The sequence below is a fragment of the Pantherophis guttatus genome, chromosome 2 (assembly GCF_059756535.1).
Source record: "Pantherophis guttatus breed Tessera chromosome 2, ASM5975653v1, whole genome shotgun sequence".
NCBI lineage: Eukaryota > Metazoa > Chordata > Lepidosauria > Squamata > Colubridae > Pantherophis > Pantherophis guttatus.
The window spans coordinates 266629458-266647926 of record NC_142064.1 but is presented as its reverse complement, the minus strand read 5'-3'; the positions used below and the strand labels follow the sequence as shown (position 1 = coordinate 266647926).

The 18469-nt window shown below is 39.2% G+C and overlaps 2 protein-coding genes across 2 annotated transcripts in view; both read right to left on the bottom strand.

Annotated features, from left to right (window-relative positions):
* The window catches only part of LOC132711724 (uncharacterized), a 36285-nt gene extending 19266 nt beyond the window's left edge, over positions 1-17019 (bottom strand). Inside the window, exon 1 of the mRNA XM_087885248.1 lies at positions 16757-17019. The gene's annotated coding sequence lies outside the window, so the exon portion shown is untranslated. The remainder of the gene's footprint in view (positions 1-16756) is intronic.
* The window catches only part of LOC117673538 (uncharacterized), a 30238-nt gene continuing 12468 nt past the window's right edge, over positions 700-18469 (bottom strand). Inside the window, exons 4-7 of the mRNA XM_087885247.1 lie at positions 7598-8298; positions 7094-7333; positions 6077-6313; positions 700-843 (exon numbers count right to left, since the gene is read on the bottom strand). Coding sequence (XP_087741373.1) covers positions 700-843; positions 6077-6313; positions 7094-7333; positions 7598-8298 — 1322 coding nt within the window. The remainder of the gene's footprint in view (positions 844-6076; positions 6314-7093; positions 7334-7597; positions 8299-18469) is intronic.

The window sequence follows — 18469 nt, the reverse complement described above, 5'->3', positions numbered from 1 at the left end:
CATAAGAGAGTGTTGTGGGAATGAATTGTTTAGCAGAGTGATGGCATGGGGGAAATACTGTCCTTGTGTCTAGTTGTTTTGTCGTATGAATGGATCGCCATATGTTGGATTGCAATCAGGTGTTCAGGGGATTCTGGGATGGTTGGAACTTTTGAGGACTGATCATAAATCTCCGTCATTCAGTGCCACCAGGGGTCATAAATAAGCACTACCTCTCTGTGCTGCCTATTCTAAGTTATCCTAAATTTAGGCACTACTTTCACATCATCACAGCCACAGGGTGGCCGGACTGATGTACGATTGAAAATTTATATTTACACTGAAGAGGGAAGGGAAGCTGAGGAAGACAGATTGGTAGAGATACAGAATGAACAACAGACATGTACAAGTAGGTTAACAATTGTAGTGCTTTAAAAACCTACTATATGTATGGAGACCTTACAACTGAGCAACAGTTACCTTTTTATTATTAAATTTATTTATTAATAAACTTATTTGCTGCCCATCTCGCAGTTTGAGGCAAGTTTAAGCATTTTGCCTTACCCTAATGTTCATAGCCATACCGACACTACCCATTTTTTCCTTGTCAAAATTATTCTTCTTACACAATGCGTTTTTAAAATGAAACATTTTCCATTGTACATTTTTTCCCCTTATATCACCAACACAAAGGGGGATGCAACACGTAATATGGTGCTGCTATTGCCCAGCAGCCATCAAAGGCACCTCCAAGAAGAGGAGATCCCAGCAGGAGTTGCTAATAAACCTGGAGATCTTGATCAAAGCCACGATCCCTTTTCTCCTCAACTCAATATTCCTACAGCTCTTCTCCACCAGGTTCATCTGCAAGGCAGAATAGCTTTTCATTTGAAATGTTACACTGCTTTTTTTCACTGGGCCTCGGGCCTACTCCCCACAAGCCCAACACCTATTCCACATGTAAATTTTCAAGCTCCCTCTCCTGCATGACAATGACCCAGAAGCAGCCGCCATTTTGGGCCTGACGCAGTCGTGGCAAAATGGCACCCACTTCCACAAATCCACCTCAGGGCCCAGCGATGAATCCCAGGCACAGTGAAAATAACGGCTGCTTCCATGAAATAGTCATACAGTCCTACCCTTCTTCCCCAACATAAGGTTCAGAGATCTTCAAAAAACACAGAGGAGGCGGCTATGATGCCTGTGGGTCGGACTTAGACCTAAGGACTACAGGGACCCTGTTTTAGGAAGGAGAGGCCTAAGAGATGGTTATGGGAGGCCTTTGGAAGGAAAGCCTGGGCCTGCGCTAGGCCTCTTAAGACCTTCCCCCAACTCTGAGGTAGCCAGTGTTCCGCTTAATAATTTATACATTCATTTAACGACTGCATCAGAGAGACCGGGGGGATGGGGCACAATTAAGCAAAGCAGTCTCACTTAACGGCTGTTGCAAGGTGTAACCATAATTGGTAGGCCCCATGACAGTTATATCTTGAAGACTAATTGTATGTTGGCTGGAAAATTGTGAGGTTGAAAATCTGGAGTTCACCAAGATAGAAGGCTAAAATTCCACATGTGGGAATTCCATACACACATATACAAAAAATACCACCCAAAAGCCTGTTTGCAGAAATTCCACAACTTCTGCAAATGTAAACATCCAGAAACATCTGCTGATAATCAGAAACAGGTAGTTAGCCTTTATCAAACTAATATTTTCCATTTTTTCTCTCTCCACCTACAGGTCTAATCCTGAGATCTGGTGACTAAAAAAAGCCAGAATTTAAATAATCAATTTCTCCTCTATACTCTGAATGGGAGATCAGAAATGAATTTCAAGCTTTCTCTAAACTGTTCCATGTTTGCCTCATGTGAACTTTCTTCTGAGCAATCAGAGATGATTTATGCATAAAGCATTGTTCATAGGCTGAACATTTCAAAGGTTTCTCCCCTGTGTGTAAAAGTACATGATTTATAAGGTTAGACCCAATACTGATTTTTTCCCCCACAATTCGGGACTCATATGGTTTCTCTCCTGTGTGAGTTCTCTGGTGTATTACCATGTAGGAATTCTGACTGAAAGATTTCCCACAATCAGGATATTCAAAGGGTTTCTCCCCTGTGTGAGACCTCTGGTGTATAACAAGGCTAGAACAATAACTGTAACTTTTTGTTAGGGGACTTCAATACAATAGTGGATGTAAAGTTGAATTATAGAAACAGAAAAATAGGTAAAAAAGCACAGAAAACACTGCCAAGAACTTTCTTTAAAATGACAGAAGAACTATCAATTCAAGATGCATGGAACGAAATGAATTTAGAGAAGAACCAATATACAGTCTACTCAGATAAACCTTAATCATGGTCAAGAATAGATATGATATGGATGACATCGGAATTAAGAACAAATGTAGAAGAGATAAAAATTGAAACAAATGTATGGGCAGATAATAATCCAATAAAAATAAAATGGAAAGGTCAAAGGAAAAAAGCGAGATGGATGTTGAACCAAGTGATATTAAAAGAACATATGGAACTGATAAAACACAAACTCAATTTAATGGAAACAGAAGTATTAGCACAAAAGTTTATACAAATAATGCAGAAGGAAATTCATTTCTTTTTCAAAAAGAAAAAAAAGAGACTTCAGTACAAAATGTATGGCATACAGCAAAAGCATATACTTGGGGATTAGTGATCACCTATACAGCAAAAAAAGAATAAGAAAAAAACGCAAACACAAAAGAGACTAGCAGAAGAATATAAAAGACTGGAAACAGAGTTACAGAAAGAACCACAAAAAAGAAATTTAAAAGAACAAATGGAACTGATAAAACACAAACTCAATTTAATGGAAACAGAAGTATTAGCACAAAAGATTAAAAGAGCAAAACAAAACTACTTTGCAAATGCCAAAAAGCCAGGAAGATGGTTAGCATAGAGAGAAGAAATTGATACACAGTTTGTTAGATGAAAAGGGAATCCTCCACCATCAAAATGAAACAAAATGAAAATAATCCAGAACTACTATGAAAAACTATATAATCAAGAGAAGGTGTCAGAAGAAAAAATAAAACAATACTTGCAGAAAGCTGAATTACCCAAAGTGCCTGAAACAGTGAAGACTATACTAAATGAAAAGATAATGATGGAATTAACAGAGGCGATCAAGAGACAAAAAAATAATAAAACACCAGGACCAGATGGACTACTGGCAGAACTTTATAAATGTCTACAAGATACTTTAGGTTTCCCAATGTTGGAAGTTTATAATGAAGTACTATTACGAGACCAAAATACCAAATACATGGCTGGAAGCGAATATCACTCTAATATCGAAAGAAAAATCAGAATTAATGCAGATAAAAAACTACAGGCCAATATCACTACTAAATGCCGACTACAAGATATATGCTTCAATAATTGCAGATATTAAAAAGATTCTTGAATGAATTTATACATTCAGACCAGAATGGAGTTTTACCTAAAAGGCAAGTTAAGAACAATATGAGAATTATTTTGAACACGTTGGAGTATTATGAAATGCATCCTGAAAAACAAATGTTTATATTCTTAGATGCACAGAAAGCATTTGATAATGTAAATTGTCAATTTATGTTATTACAATTAAAATATATGGACTTTGGGGAGAAATTCATTAACATGATTGAGGCAATATATTCCAAACAAAGTGCAAAAGTGATAGTTAATGGGGACATGACAGAGAATTTTAACATAAGGGACAAGACAATGATGTCCGCTGTCCCCCCTATTATTTATATTAACATTGGAAGTATTAAACAGAAATATTAGACAAGAAATAAAGGAATGGAAATAAAAACAGAAGAGTATAAGCTACAGGCATTTGCAGATGAGCTGGTATTTATTTTAGAAGAACCATAAGAATCTGGATCCAAGTTAATAAAAATGATAGCAGAGTATGGTGAAGTTGTAGGACTGAAAATGAATAGAGAAAACTAAAATACTGGTTAAAAATGTTACAGAGAAACAAACAAAAAAAAAGAGTTGCTGGAGAAGATAGATATTCAGATAGTTAAGAAAGTTAAATACTTAGGAATTCAGCTAACAGCAAGATTCACAACTATTAAAGAAGATAACCATATGAAACAGTTATAACAAATCAAATTAGACTTGGAGAAATGGAAAAACCTGCAGCTATAGTTGATAGGAAGGATAGCCACAATAAAAATGAACATTTTGCAGAGACTGTTATTCTTATTTCAAACATTCCCGATAAAATTAGAAAAAACATTAGTTGAAGAACTAAATAAAATAATATTAAAATATATCTGGCAAGGGAAAAAAGCAAGAATAAGATTGAAACTGCTACAAGATACTAAACTTAAAGTGGGGTTTGGTTGCCAGATTGGGAGCTATATTATCAGGCCTCTGCACATGTCTGGATGAAAGAATGGGTAAATCTGAGACATAAAAGACTATTAACTTTGGAGGGACATGATCTCAAACTGGGGTGGCATGCCTTTCTATGCTATGGGCAAAAGAAAATACATGGATATTTTCAAAGACATGTTGTTATTAATGCATTATTGTTAGTATGAGGGGAAATTAAAGAAAGACATTACATGAAAATACCAGTTTGGCTCTCCACGATGGAGGCACTGATACATCCGAATGTGATTAATATGGAAAAAATTGTAAGGTATAAGGACATTTTGAAAGATAAAGGGGAACTTAAATCTAAATAAGAACTGACTAGGCATGGGGGCCACATGTGCAATTACAATTAAGATATGAGGAAGATGTAAGAATGTATGGTTTCTATAAAGAACCAACAGAACTAGACTACTAGGGACAGATGAAAAATTAATTTTAAAAATGTATAGCTACTTACTGGGTATTAAAATGGAAGAGCAAGTGAAAGAAACAATGATAAGATGGGCTAAAAACTTTGGTTATTCAATAGAATTAGATAAATGGCAGAAATTGTGGGATAGAAATTATAAACTAAAAATGTCAACGGCTTATAAGGAAAACGTATACAAAATGTTTTATAGGTGGCACTTACCACCAGAGAGGTTAGCAAGGATGTTTGAAAATTTATCAACTAAATATTGGAAGTGTAATCAGATACCAGGTTCATATTATCATGTGGTGGACATGCCCAAAGGCAAAAAAATATTGAACAAAAATACATACTTGGTTAGAAAAAAAGATAAAGCAACATATAAATTTGAAACCAGAAATATTCCTGCTGGGTATATTACCAGAACAGTATAATAAAGGGAATACATACTTAATTTTTCATGTAGTAACGGCAACAAGAATAGTGTTTGCACAACATTGGAAAAATGATGAGGTCCTGACAGATGAAAGTGTAATAAAAAAATATTAAATGTGCTGAGATGGATAGATTGACACTTAAGATAAAAGAAAAGGAAGAAACAGAATATTTTTAACATGTGATTTATTATACCATTGGTTAACTAATAGAAACAGGTTAGAAACTAAACAGAATTTTAAAAGATAATAAAAATTTATATTGAAAATTTTGCAAGATATATAAACTAATTGTATTATTCCTCTGTGATTAATATTGATGTTTGTTAAGATTACTAGTATGATTATGGTTATTGTTGTATCTTTACTTAAAATTGTGCCCAAACAACACAGTATAGACATGGATTTTTTTTTGTTTTTAAAAGAAAAATGTACCAATACAACATATATTCAAAACAAAAATAATGTTAACTTTTCCCACAATCTGGACCAGGGGTGTCAATCTCAAGAGCCGCAGGCCAGATCTGGCCTGAAAGGTGATTAGATCTGGCCTGCGGGTCTGCCCTGGAAACATGAAAGGACTGGCTGGCGGCAACTTGGCCCAATCCAGGCGGACTGAGCGCTGAGCTGCCACAAGGTGGCAGCCATTAGAACTGGACTGCAGCCAGCTTTAGATATGTCCTGCCTTAGCACTTGGCCACCAGCAGCCCTGCTGCCCTTTCGCAATCCCCTTGTCCCCTCCTCCTGACCTCTCCTGGTGGTCTCCCATTTTATTGCTGAGGATGCTTTGGTTACAAAGCTGGGTCTCATCGCATGGAGAGGGAGTGGGCCTCCCTCTGACCCACACACTTAGCCCTCCTGCATACACCATTAGCAACATGCCCAAGGAGAACGACCAAAGCAGCAGGAGCCTTGAGGAGGAAGTAAGCGCAGCTGGGGTCCTTGGAGAAGTGGGGCTGGGCTGTGGGGTCCCAGTGCTTGAGGGCCAGGCTGGGCGCTCGTGCTCCGAGGGCTGTGTCCGGGCGCTTGCGCTGCTGTCTGGGGGTCCTTTGCGTGGTCCGAGAGGGACGGTGAAGCTCTGCTGGAGGATAAGGGTTTGCTGCTCACCCTGGTCTCACCTTCCTCTGCTGGAGACAAAGGATCCCCCCAGACCTGCCTGGGCCACCACAGGCATCCCCCAACATGAGCGATGTCAAGCTGGCCACGTGACACCAGCCCTGCTACGACCACTTTGGTCATGCTGCCCCTGAGATCAACTACAACCCTGATGCGGCTCACAATGAACTTGAGTTTGACACCCCTGATCTGGACACTCATATGGTTTCTCTCCTCTGTGAGTCTTCTGATGTTTCACCAGGGTAGAACGATAACTGAAACTTTTCCCACAATCTGGACACTCGTACGGTTTCTCTCCTGTATGTGTCCTCTGGTGTATCAGCAGGCTGTAATTGAGACTGAAGTTTTTCCCACAATCAGGACATTCAAAAGGTTTTTCTCCTGTGTGAGTTCTCTGGTGATACATCAAGGAGGATTTCTGACTGAAACGTTTCCTACAATCAGGACATTCAAAGGGTTTCTCTCCTGTATGAGTCCTCAGGTGATTCACAAGGTTGGAATTCTGACTGAAACTTTTCCCACACTGTGGACACTCATATGGTTTCTCTCCTGTGTGAGTCCTCTGGTGTTTCACCAGGTGGGAGTTTGCAATGAAACTTTTCCCACAAACTGGACACTCATACGGTTTCTCTCCTGTGTGTGTCCTCTGGTGCTTCACCAGGTCAGAATTGAGACTGAAACTTTTCCCACAATCAGGACATTCAAAGGGTTTCTCTCCTGTGTGAGTCCTCTTGTGTATCACTAGGTGGGAATTCCGACTGAATTGTTTCCCACAATCAGAACATTCAAAGGGTTTCGCTCCTGCGTGAGTCTTTTGGTGGTTCACCAGGCTGGAACTGAGACTGAAACATTTCCCACAATCAGGACATTCAAAGGGTTTTTCTTCTGTGAGAGTACTCTCATGTATAACAAGGCTAGAATGATAACTGAAACTTTCTCCACAATCTGGATACTCATATGGTTTCTCTCCTATGTGAGTGCTCTGGTGTTTCACCAGGTTAGAACGGCAACTGAAACTTTTCCCACAATCTGGACACTCGTATGGTTTCTCTCCTGTATGTGTTCTCTGGTGTATCAGCAGGCTGGAATTGAGACTGAAGTTTTTCCCACAATCAGGACATTCAAAAGGTTTTTCTCCTGTGTGAGTTCTCTGGTGAAACACCAAGGAGGATTTCTGACGGAAATGTTTCCCACAATCAGGACATTCAAAGGGTTTCTCTCCTGTGTGAGTCTTCTGGTGGTTCACCAGGTTGGAATTCTGACTGAAACTTTTCCCACACTGTAGACACTCATATGGTTTCTCACCTGTGTGAGTCCTCTGGTGTTTCACCAAGTGGGAATTTGCAATGAAACTTTTCCCACAAACTGGACACGCATACGGTTTCTCTCCTGTGTGAATCCTCTGGTGGTTCACCAGGTCAGAATTGAGACTGAAACTTTTCCCACAATCAGGACATTCAAAGGGTTTCTCTCCTGTGTGAGTTCTCTGATGTATCACTAGGTGGGAATTCCGACTGAATTGTTTCCCACAATCAGGACATTCAAAGGGTTTCTCTCCTGTGTGAGTGCTCTGATGGTTCACCAGGCTGGAATTGAGACTGAAACTTTTCCCACAATCAGGCCATTCAAAAGGTTTTTCTCCTGTGTGAGTTCTCTGGTGTATCACCAGGTCGGAATTTGCAATGAAACTTTCCCCACAATCTGGACACTCGTATGGATTCTCCCTAGTGTGAGTCTCCTGATGTATCAAAAAGTTGTGATGCTTGCTAAAGCATATACCACATTGGGAGCAGATGTAGGGCATGTCTCCTGTGTGGATACGTCTATGAATCACAAGGAAGCTATTCTGACCAAAGCTTTTGCCACATTCAGAGTATTTATATGGCTGTTCTCCAGTGTGGATCCTCTTGTGATTTGAACTCTCTGCTTTTTCCACAATAGCCAGAAATTATGTGGCTTTCTGAAAATATTTTTATTTCTGCTTCAATTTGCTTTGCTTTTCAATGTTGCTTGTTGTCCAGTGTGCTTATATTGGCATCATCTTTGTCTGTAAGATTCAAATGAAAGTGTAAGTTTTATTGTTTGTAAAACAGTTGCAGAAGATGAGAAAAAAAGTAGTATAGGTATTCCTTGAAGTACGACAGGCCATTCAACGAATATTCGAAGTTACAACCCCCCCCCCAATGCTAAATAGAAATCCGTTTCAAAGTTGAAATATTGCAGCCCCCCTCTCCACCACCACTCCCGCGGTCCTTCACTCTTATGACCAACTGCAGAGATGCTGCAGCAGAAACACCTACCTATTTCTCTCCCATCTTATCTTGGCCGGTCAGTCCTCAGAGGCCCCAGACTCTAGTAGATTGGCCTTCTTTGCCAATATCTTTGCTTGTAGGCATTCCTCCCCAACCCCATTCCCATGTCATCATTCACTTACTTAGGCTGGGGAGGATAGATTGCCATGGAAACAAAAGAGATCGGATTTCTTCTTTGCTCTATCAGCGCTAGCTTTACGCTACTGAAAGGGTTAGAGCATACACAGAGTGTACCTAACTCAACTTTTGATTCCCTGCTGAGCTGAGCTCCATTGTAACCTAATGTGCCAACTGCAAAGATAAAGCTTCCAGGCTGCCAAGTTAGCCTTGCTTGTAACTTAAAATGTGTATTCTCAGCAACTTAATGCAAGATAGCACCCCCTAACAAAACTCTGGACTATATGTCTGAAAATGTATTATTTTCCTCCTTTCTAAGGTCCTTTGTTTTCAGAGTGCTGAGAAAATCATGAGGTTTGCATGAACTAATGGATATGAAATAATGTTTCTATAGCAATAACAATCTATGCAAGCAATATCTGTAGACTATAAAAAGGAAAAAAAAAATAGTGTGCGCGCCTGCTTTTCTCTCTGCCTGCTCTGTTTAAAGTAGGAGACAAAAAGGTTACCCAGTTTTGCTTTCTGATGAGAAAAATAAAGCTGATTATCAGTTGCCTCGTGTTCAGAGTTTCACTGGAATTATCAGATTCTGACCTGCACTCAATAACCTTACTCTAGTCTTATGCTGGTAGAGCAAAGAAAAAAACCCATCACTTTTGTTTCCATGCCAATCCTTTACTCCCCAGCCAGGGTAAACCACTATGATATCTTCTTAGCGCCAGCAGCATAAAACTGGCACTGGTGGAGCTAAGAAGAAATCATAGTAGTTTATGTTGGCTGGGGTGAAAGGATTGAGGGCGAGGGAGCAACCTTCTCTACTCTGACTTCCTGAGCTCACCAAATTGTATGTAAGCAAATGGTGATGGGATGGAGTATGGAGGAGGCCCATGGGCTTTGTGGAAACCAAGGGGCAGGAGGCAGAGCATCGGATATCCAGAGGGTTAGGGTTAGGGTTTTCAGTGCACCTACAATTCATTCATGCGGTCTGCAGTGTTAAGGTAGAAATAAAGTGTCCCTCTCCTGCAGGACAATGGCTCAGAAGCAGCTGCCATTTTGGCCCTGAGGCATTTATGGAAAAATGGCAGCTGCTTCCACAAGTCCACCACATGGTCCAGGGATGAATAACAGGCAACTGAAAATAACGTCTGATTCTATGATACAGTCATGCAGCCCACAGATGTGCGTCCTACCCTCCTTCTCTAAGGTAAGCTTCAGAGATCTTCAAAAGGTACAGAGGAGGCTAATATGCCTGGTGGGTCGGACTTAGACCTAAGGACTACACAGACCCTGTTTTAGGAAGGAAAAGCCTAAGAGATAGGTTATCTACTCTGACTTCCTGAGCTCATCAAAATTTAAGTAAGTGAATGGTGATGGGATGGAGTATGGAGGAGGCCCACATGGCTTTGGGGAAACCAAGGAGCAGGAGGCAGAGCATGGGATATTCTAGAGCAGTGATGGCTAACCTTTTTGCCATCGTGTGCCAGGAGAGGGGGGGCGGGGGAGGGTCGCGCACGCAGGTGCCCACGCGCATGCGCACACAACCCCACTCCACCCTCCCGCTCCTGGCACATGATGGCCTGGTAGGCCCGTTTTTCTTTCTTACCTGGCTCCAGATCCTCTCTGTGTATCTGGGAACGGCGAAAACAGCCTTTCCCACTCCCTTGGAGGCCCTACGGAGGCTAAAAGGGCCCATTTCCCAACTCTCGGTGGGACAGGAAGTGACATTTTTTGCTGTCCCCAGCCTCCAGAACCTCTCTAAGAGTATCTAGAAGCCTCTCTAGGAATCTCTAGGAGCCTCTCTAGGAGTCTCTGGAGGCTGGGACTGGAAAAAACGTCACTTCCTGTCCCACTGGGAGTCGGGAAATGGGCCCTTTCAGCCTCCGTAGGGCCTCCAAGGGAGTGGGAAAGGCTGTTTTCGCCGTTCCCAGATACACAGAGAGGATCTGGAGCCAGGTAAGAAAGAAAAATGGGCCTTCCCCACCCCCCTCCAGGCCCTCCAGAGGCAGGAAACAGCCTGTTTCCCTACTTCTGGTGGGCCCAGAAGGCCCGAAAATCAGCTGGCCAGCGAGCGCATGCGCCCCAGAGCTGAGCTGGCATGCCCACTAATATGGCTCCGCGTGCCACCTGTGGCACGCGTGCCATAGGTTCGCCATCACGGCTCTAGAGTGTAGGAGGGAAGGCCTCCTGGGAGTGCCTGTGCCCGCAATAGGCCTCCCTCGGCTTCTCCCATCCCCAAGTCACCCCACGTTCTACCTAATGACCGCATATTTGTTTAACAAATGCATTGGGGAAAGAAAGGAACAGGGAGGTTGTTAGTTAGGTGCTTAATTTAATGTAGTCCTTGACTTCCGATATGAATAGGCAGGCTCCATTAATGTCATAAGTTGAGGACTATCTGTATACATTACAATGAAAAGCAAACATGCCACAATGCTAGAATACATTAATTATGGATCACTTGACTTCCGAGATCCAAGTACAAATATCCATTCATGCATGAAATTCACTTGTTGACTTGGGTCAGTCACAAATTCTGAGCCCTGCAAAGGGTTATCAGACATGTGAAAAAGAAAGAATACCTTCTTTAAGTTCTATGATTTTTACATTATCATCACATAGTAAAAACCATCTGGTCCTTAGCAGTTCTTAAACGTAGGTAAATATAACGTCAGATGAACAACAACACATGACATATTACATCCATGTCATCATTTTTTTTTACAAAAAGAAAGGCAAAATGGAAACGCAAAAAACTAAAAACACTCTTATTTCTTCTATAGGTATGAAGAGGCGAAGTAGCAGCCCAGTGCTGCTAATCAAGCGCTCTTGATCAATTATCATCAGCAAGTGTGACTACATCTATAAAAGCTACTATTGAATTTTAAAATTGAAGAAGAACATGTAAAAGAAACTATGATAGTATGGGCCAAAATTTTTTGGATATACTATAGAATTAGACAATTGGCAAAAACTTTGGGAAAGAAACTACAAACTAGCGATGTCAACAACATATAAAGAAAACCTTTTCAAAATGTTCTACAGATGGAATTTGCCACCAGCAAGAATGGCAAAGATGTTTCAAAACATATCGCCAGAGTGCTAGAAATGTAAACAGATACCAGGTTCCTATTACCATATGTGGTGGACCTGTCCAATGGCGAAAAAAATATTGGTTGAGGTTAAAAGGTGGTTAGAAGAAATGACAATGCAACAAATAGATTTAAACCAGAATTGTTCTTCCTAGGTATATTACTGGGAAAATATAATAAAAGAATTACATATTTAATATTACATGTGATAATGGCAGTGAGAATTATGGTATGTACGCACAAAATTGGAAAACCAAAAATATACCTATAGATGAAAATGTAATAAAGAAAATATTAGACTGTTCCGAAATGGACAGGTTCAGTCTAATATTTTCTTTATTTTATTATACTTAATATTTTCTTATACTTTATAATACAGTATAAGCAATAAGTAATATTATCACTGGATTATACTTGATTATAGATTAAATTGTATAGGGTTATTAGAAGGGAAGATTACATTGTATGTATTATGAGAAAACTGGCTATAATTATGGTGTATAAAACTGTATTTAAATGGAAACATTATGTATAAGAAAGGAAAATGTATGTATAAGAAAGGAAAATGCGTAATAAAAACAATATATTATATAATTTTACGTGGGAGAAGACCCGAATAACCAAAGACCTACATATATATATATATATATATATATATATATATATATATATATATATATATATATATATATATATATATATATATATATATATATATATATATATATATATAATATATATATATATATATATATAAAAAGCCGAAGTTGTAGGAATTTGCTGGCCGCTGGCATTGAGGTGAGTGTTAATTCAATGCCAAAATGTAAATACATCAATGGGGATCTTAGAGAAGCAATTGTTGCTGCCCATCAATCTGGGAAGGTTTATAAGGCCATTTCCAAATAATTTAAAATCCATCATTCTACAGTGAGGAAGATTATTCAGAAGTAGTAAATATTCAAGACAGCTGCCAATCTTCCCAGAAACGGAACTCCCAGAAAATTCACCCCAAGGTTGGACCTTCTGATGCTCAAAGAAATTGCAAAAAATCAGAGAGTTACATCTCAGATTCTACAGGCCATATTTAGCATGTTAAAATTTAAAGTTCACGACAATGCAATTACAAAAAGACTAAAGAAGTATGGTTTGTTTGAAAGGGTTGTCAGGAGAAAGCTTCTTCTTTCTAAAAAGGACATAGCAGCACAGCTGAGGTTTCCAAAGTTGAATCTGAACAAATCACAGGACTTCTGGAACACTGCCCTTTGGACAGACGAGACCAAAGTAGAGATGGTTGGCCATAATGCAAAGTGCCACATTTGACGAAAACCAAACACAGCATTTCAGCACAAACATCTCTTACCAACCGTCTAGCACGGTGATGGAGGGGTGATGATTTGGATTTGTTTTGCAGCGACAGGACCCAGATGTCTTGTAGTCACTGAGTCGCCTATCACCTCCTCTCTATACTAAAGTATTCTAGAGTCAAATGTGAGGCCATCTGTCCAACAGCTAAAGCTTGGCCAACATCGGATTATACAATGAGACAATGATCCCAAGCTCACCAGCAAACCTACAACAGAATGATTGAAAAAGAAAATAATTGTGTTGCAATTGCAGTCCAAATCCAGACCTCAACCCAACTGAAAGCTATGGTGGGGCCTCAAGAGAGCTGTGCATAAACAAATGCCTACAAACCTCAACAAACTGCAGCAATGTTGTAAAGAAGAGTGGGCCAAAATTTCTCCTCCACAACAATGTGAAAGACTGATAAAGTCATACAGAAAATAATTACTTCAAGTTATTGCTGCTAAAGGTGGCTCTTCAAGATACTGAATCATAAAGTGCTAATTTTTCGCATATGGCTTCTCCATTTTGGCTTTCTTTTTATAAAATACAGTATGACATGTAATATCCGCAAGAAACAGGGCTAAAACTGTTAAAAAGAATAGAAGAGTATGGTGAAGTGGCAAGTCTGAAAATAAAACAAAGAAAAAACTAAAATCTTAGTGAAGAATATTTCAGGGGAAAAAAGAGTTAATGACGAAACTAGATATTCAGATTACAAAGAAAGTAAATTATTTAGGGATTCAATTAACAGCAAGATTTGTAACAATTAAGGAATATAATTACTATAAACTGATACAACAAATTAAGACAGATTTGGAAAAATGGAAAAGTTTGCAACTATTGTTAACAGGAAGAATAGGTACAATTAAGATGAATATATTACCAAGGTTATTATATTTATTTCAAACAATTTCAATAAGATTGGAGAAAAAATATTTTGAAGACCTTAATAAAATAATAACAAAATATATTTAGCAGGGGAAAAAAGCAAGAGTTAACTTAAAATGTTACAGGATGCAAGAATTAGAGGTTTTGGATTACCAAATTGGGAACTATATTATCAGGCAGCGGTGTTAACATGGATGAAAGAATGGATTGTACTGAAAAACACAAGATTATTAACACTGGAGGGACATGATTTGCAACTGGGTTGGCTTGGCATGCCTTCTTTTGATATGGGAAGAGTAAGATACATGGTTACTTTCAAAGACACTACATAATAAGAAATGCTTTATTTCTTATGTAGTGTGAGAGAAAGTTAGAGAACAGTATTCAAAGATACCAGTTTGGCTTTCGATGATGGAAGCACTAATACATCCAAATATTATCAACATGGGAAATATTGTTAAATATAAAGACATTTTGACTGAAACGGGAGAGCCCAAAACTAAGCAAGAATTAGAAAAACAAGGGATTCATATGGTTTGGTATACACAACTGCAAATTCAATCCAGGTATGAAAAAGATGCTAAATTATATTTATATGGACACGACAAATAAGATATTAACAGGAACAGAAGAGAGGATGATAAAAAAACCATATAGCTATTTATTGAGTATTAAGCTAGAAGAACAAGAAGTGAAGGAAAGAATGATAGCCTGGGTAAAAAAATTTGGTTATACGATGGAATTAGCAAAATAGCAGCAATTATGGGATAGAAATTATAAACTAACAATGTCAACTATGTATAAAGAGAATTTGTATAAGATGTTTTATAGATGGCAATTGCCACCGGCAAGATTGGTAAAGATGTTCAAAGATAAATCAGCTAAATGTTGGAAATGTCACCAGACACCTGGCTCATATTATCATAGGTGGTGAATGTGTAGAAGCTAAAAAATATTGGCTAAAAATACACACGTGGTTGGAAAAGATGATACAACAACATATTGACTTAAAACCTGAAATATTCCTGTTGGGGATTCTACCAGAAGCTTATAGCAAAGAAAATGTATATTAGATTATCCATGTAATAACTGCAGGTAGAATTGTATTTGCACAAAACTGGAAAAGTGAAGAGATTCTTACAGAGGAGAATGTGATTAGGAAAATATTAGAATGTGCACAAATGAACAGATTAACACTGGCAATTAAAGAGAAACAACAAACTGATTTTTACACTATATGGCAGTGATGGCTAACCTTTTTGCCATCGTGTGCCAAAAGTGTGGGGGGAGTGTGGGGGGGGTCGAACGCACGTGTGCTGACACCCATAATTCAATGTGCCCGCCCCCCATGCATGCATGTGCTACCCACCCACCCCCGGCGCTTCCCCTGCTTTTGGCACACGACGGCACGGTGAGCCCTGTAGGCCTGTTTTTTGCCCTCCCCAGGCTCCAGAGGCTTTCTAGGAGCCTGGGGAGGGCAAAAATGGCCTGCCCCATTTCCCCCGGAGGCCAGAAACTGCCCGTTTCCCAATTTCTGGTGGGCCCAAAAATCAGCTGACTGGCGTACGCATGCACGCTGGAGCTGAGCTAGGGCAATGCTCGTGTGCCCACAGATATGGCTCTGTGTGCCACCTGTGTGGCACTCGTGCCATTGGTTCGCCATCACGGCTATATGGGAATGATTTTATCGATGGTTAGAGAATAAATATAAAAATTAGAAATAAAAGTAGATGAGTAAAATATAGAAAATGTATTAATAAAGTCAATAGAGTTAATAGAGTCAAATAAATCAAGAAGAGGACTGCTGCTATTGTTTTATAGTATTAGATACTTAATGGATTGGTATTAAGCTAAGAATATATTAAATAATGAATATGATTGTAAATTTTAACTGTTATTGGACAAAACATTTGTACCCAGACGACACACTATTTAATGGAACATTAAAATGATGTATTAAATTAATGTATTAAATAAATTGTTTGTATTAAAATAAAATGAAATATTTATTAAAAAAATATGTGTTGTTATTCATCTGAGGTTGTATTTGCCTACTTTTAAGATTTCTAAGGACCAGATGATTTTTTACTATGTCCTGATATGTAAAACCATAGAACTCAAAGAGGATGTACTTCCTTTTTCACATGGCTGCATATCTGAAAGTGCTGGGGATAGATTATCCAATTGCAGGTACACAGAAATAAAAATACACACAGCTAAAAATGTATACATGTGGGAAATCTGTGTGTTTTCAGTCTTTAAAAAAAAGTCCCCAAACAGTCAAACCTTCTGAGCTAATTTTAGAGATGTGGGGCTTGAACTGATGAAATGATCCCGAAAGCCTCTTTGCAAGATATGAAGCAACAGCTTTGCCCACGGGAAATGATGTCACGTGCTTAGTGTGGCAATTCACATCTGTTCCTCTGCATTTGTTACGCAAATCACTGTGGGTTGTTACGCAACTTCACACGGCTGTGACTTGCAACGTCTTGCCAGTATATCCCCGCTGACTTTGCCTCTGAGAAACTAGCTGGGAAGGTCACAAATGGGGGATCATGATACTGGGTTGTTCCGACCATCATAAATGTGCACCGGTTGCCACACCCGAACCAAACAGCTCAACTTGCCCCCTCCGACTTTCCCTCAACTCACCTTCCAGCCGATGCTTTTGATCCTTGGAAGAGCACAAAATACTACTCTGCACACCACCTTCCTCCCACGAGCCATCCGGAAGAGGAAGTTCGTCCGCGCTTCTCCTCTCCTCCCATCCTGTCTAGCAATACAGTACTCGATGGTTTTAACTCCTTTAAGGAACAACCACAGATGCAGCTACTGTATTGACGGCTTTGTTAGGCGCAGAAGTGACCGCCATCGCCCCACAGGAGGCGGGAAAACACGCTTGTCCCGTCTCTGCCTAAGGCGTTTGCAAGATATCACTGATTATATGCTATCAAATTGCAACCTATCTTTGCAACAGAGCCAAGTAAAAGAGTGAAATGTGAAGCTAGTTAAGCTTCTGAAGATGAGCTACATGCTGAGCCCTAAATGTTCATGAAGTTCTTACAGAATTACAGAGTAAGAGTTGGAAGGGACCAACTCTCCAAGCAGGAGAACCTATATCATCCCAGTCAAATGGCTCTCCAGTCTCCTCTTAAAAGCCTCCACTGATGGAACCACCACAGGTGGAGAGGCAATTTGTTCTACTGATTAATTGTTCTCACTGACAATTTCTTCTTAATTGTAGGTTGGATATCTATCTATCTATCTATCTATCTATCTATCTATCTATCTATCTATCTATCTATCTATCTATCTATCTATCTATCTATCTATCTATCTATCTATAGATATAGATATAGATATAGATATATAGATATATAGATATATAGATATATAGATATATTTATTCTCCCTCTGTTACTTTTTGTCCTACTTTCAGGCACTTTGGGGAATAGGTCGACCCCCTTTTCTGCGTCAGCCCCTCAACTATTGAAGGACTGCTATCATGTCACCATTAGCCGTTCTCTGCATTAAATTACACATACCCAGTTCCTGCACCCGCTCATCAGATATTTTAGCCTCAGGTCCCCTATATCTTTCTTGCTCTTTTCTGCGCACTTTTCCCTTTTTTATATCACGGTGACTAAAACTAGATGCAATATTCCAAATGTGGCCTTACTAAGGTTTTATGAATGATACTAATACTTCATGTGATTTTGATTCCATCCCTCTATTACTGAAGCCCAGGAGCATGGCAACAAATGATAAACTAACAACAGAAATTAAATTCAAAAAAGGGATGAGCAAAGCAGACAATTATAATGAAATGGGGGGGGGATTTTATAAAATCAGTGTTTGTGGAAGGCAAAGGGTAGGCAAATAAACCTACTCAAGAATATATGTTGTCTTGGAGGTGATAAGGGCACAGTTAGAATATATTGTATATCTTTTAGTTGTTATAGACGATAAAATATGGGGGGGATGGTCTCCAGGGGATGGGGGTGCACTGTAATATTTATTTTTTTCTTTTGTTTTTATTTTTTTGTATTTAGATGTAATATGTGCTATGTTTGTATTATTTGTATTTTAAAAAATCATTAAAAAAGATGCAATATTGGAAATGTGGTCTTACTAAGGTTTTATAAAGTGATACTAATAACGTCACGTGATCTTGATTCTATCCCTCTGTTACTGCAGCCCACCACTGCCTTGGCTCTATTAACTAAATTACAGTTGTAAATTGAGGATTACCTGCATTTAAAATGTTGGTTTAATCCTGGTCATTGAAAAGCTATCCAGATGTTAAGATCTTAACAGTGCATCTGGAAAGGAACTAAGCTAATACAGGCAATCCTCCACTTACAA